The 2,010-nt window shown below is 44.9% G+C and overlaps 1 protein-coding gene across 1 annotated transcript; it reads right to left on the bottom strand.

The window, feature by feature from the left end:
* Positions 1 to 6: 6 nt before the first annotated feature.
* On the bottom strand, positions 7 to 2,004 carry LOC106944194 (oocyte zinc finger protein XlCOF6.1-like). The gene has a single exon (XM_015027414.1). It carries the CDS (start codon positions 1,296 to 1,298, stop codon positions 354 to 356), a length of 945 nt encoding a protein of 314 aa, XP_014882900.1. The 5' UTR covers positions 1,299 to 2,004; the 3' UTR covers positions 7 to 353.
* Between the last annotated feature and the right edge of the window lie 6 nt (positions 2,005 to 2,010).

The raw sequence follows: 2,010 nt of genomic DNA, 5'->3' as shown, positions 1-2,010 counted from the left end.
ATAAACTCATTTCCGCTAGAGGTGAACCGATTTAACATTTTCAGACAAAAAGAAATTGATATTGGCCAAAATTGAAATGGGCAGGTCAGGCTTTTTAAATGACGGACAGTAACTGGTTAGTTCAGAAAACTACAATCAGTGCACTCCTAGTTTCCACTGCGCATGTTAAGGTATATTTGATGTTTCAACAACCAAACTAACCAGTTGTAGTCTTCATCATGCTGAACTACACTTGATTTACTCTTCTCAATCTCTGTGAGAAGAAAGCATCTCTCATGTGGACGGTCAAATTACCACTATCAAACTAAAAACTTTTGCAGCCCTTAGCTGCTGCATTTCTATCTATGCTTTGGCTACGTCAAACAAAAAGGGTTGCTCTTGGCGTGGACTTTCATGTGACGCACCAAGTGGTCCCTTCTACTCAGGGATTTCCCGCAGACGCCGCAGGGAAACCCCTTTATGCCCGAGTGGATCGACTCGTGTCGCTTCAGTCTCGATAACTGACTGAATTGTTTCCCGCAGGTCTTGCAGACGAGCGGATTGTGACTCTTGGCGTGGTGCAAGAAGCAACGGTATTGTGTGAAGCATTTCCCGCATGCTTGGCAGGAATAGAGCTTCTTGGCCGCCCGGATGGCCCTCTGCTTGATGGCGGGCTGCGACGGGACTCGCGGTTCGGCCAAGTGGGATTTCATGTGGCCCAGCAGGTAGTCCCTTCGACTGAAGGACTTCCCGCACGCGCCGCAGGCAAACGGCTTCTCGCCCGTGTGGACTCTCGCGTGTCGCTTCAGGATGTAGGGGCTGCTGAAGCGTTTCCCACACGTGTTGCAGAGGAGTCGCTCAACCTCAGCGCCAGTCGAGAAGCTGGCGTGTGGGCCGAGCGGTTTTCCACCAGAGCCGTTGGTTTTCTTGTGGTGGATCAGCTGGCAGTTCTGGCTGAACGACTTCTTACCAACGCCGCACCTCAACTTGTTTTTGCGCATGTGGGTGCTCACGTGTCGAATCAGTCTGGATCTAAACTGAAAGGTTTTCTCACAAAAGCCACACCCAAAATACTGTGTGCCCGCATCAACCGTAGAGCCTGACACCAGAGGGAGGTCTGTGTTTATATCATCCGCATGTGCACCTTCGCTTCCTTCGTAAGATTCCTCCTTAGGTACAAACAGGGAGAGAGGCTGGATCCGGTCACCTACGCTGGTTCGAAGAAAATTGATTTGTGGAGGTTCTGGTTCGTCCTTGACTCCAGGGCAGATGCTGTCCTGGTCACAGAGCAGCTGGTCAGTGGGAGCGTCCTCCTCCATGTAGGGCCATTGCCGTGGGAGGTCTGCAGCAACAAAAAGACAAAGTAACTGAAGGGCAGAGGAGAATGTGGTAGAAAGGAGTAGTTTCCATTTAAGAATCTTGTCAAATGAAGGACAAGAATAATCTGATACTTTACATTTTCAAGACTTGGATTTTGAAAGTCCTCATCAGGACCACTGCTGCCATTCTGAGCAGGAAACTGGCGTCACATTTTTTTAGGAAAAACCAGCAATGCTCTGGTTAGAGATGCATCCATCCGATATTAATATCTGTATTGGTCCTGATATCAAAGAAAATCTAGATTGTGTATCGGTAACAATGTGCCCGATCCATAATGGCAAATCTATTCAGTCTAACTCTATGCTTTGTGCCCAGATTGACCTCATTCTTTATTATCTATTTAAAATTCCTAATTGCACTTTCTGAACCATTTGAAAGAAGGGTTGTTGCAGTTTATTTTCACATATTGTAGGTAGTCAACTTGATGTCAGATTCAGTTTCTAATAACTATAGTAATAATGATAATAATAATAATAATAATAATAATAATACTAAAACCCAAGCATTTATAACAAGAACATTCTGAATATTCTCAATGTGACCGGATAGAATTGGAAATAAAAGAAAAATAGGTCTAAGGTCATCAGAGTGCAACAAATATCCTTCAAATATACCTTTTAATTCAAATATAACAACAGAGACTAACTCTAA

This window comes from Poecilia latipinna, unplaced genomic scaffold (genome assembly GCF_001443285.1).
Source record: "Poecilia latipinna isolate Pla-1442-1.1 unplaced genomic scaffold, P_latipinna-1.0 Scaffold7324, whole genome shotgun sequence".
NCBI lineage: Eukaryota > Metazoa > Chordata > Actinopteri > Cyprinodontiformes > Poeciliidae > Poecilia > Poecilia latipinna.
This window is presented reverse-complemented; position numbering and strand designations above follow the sequence as displayed.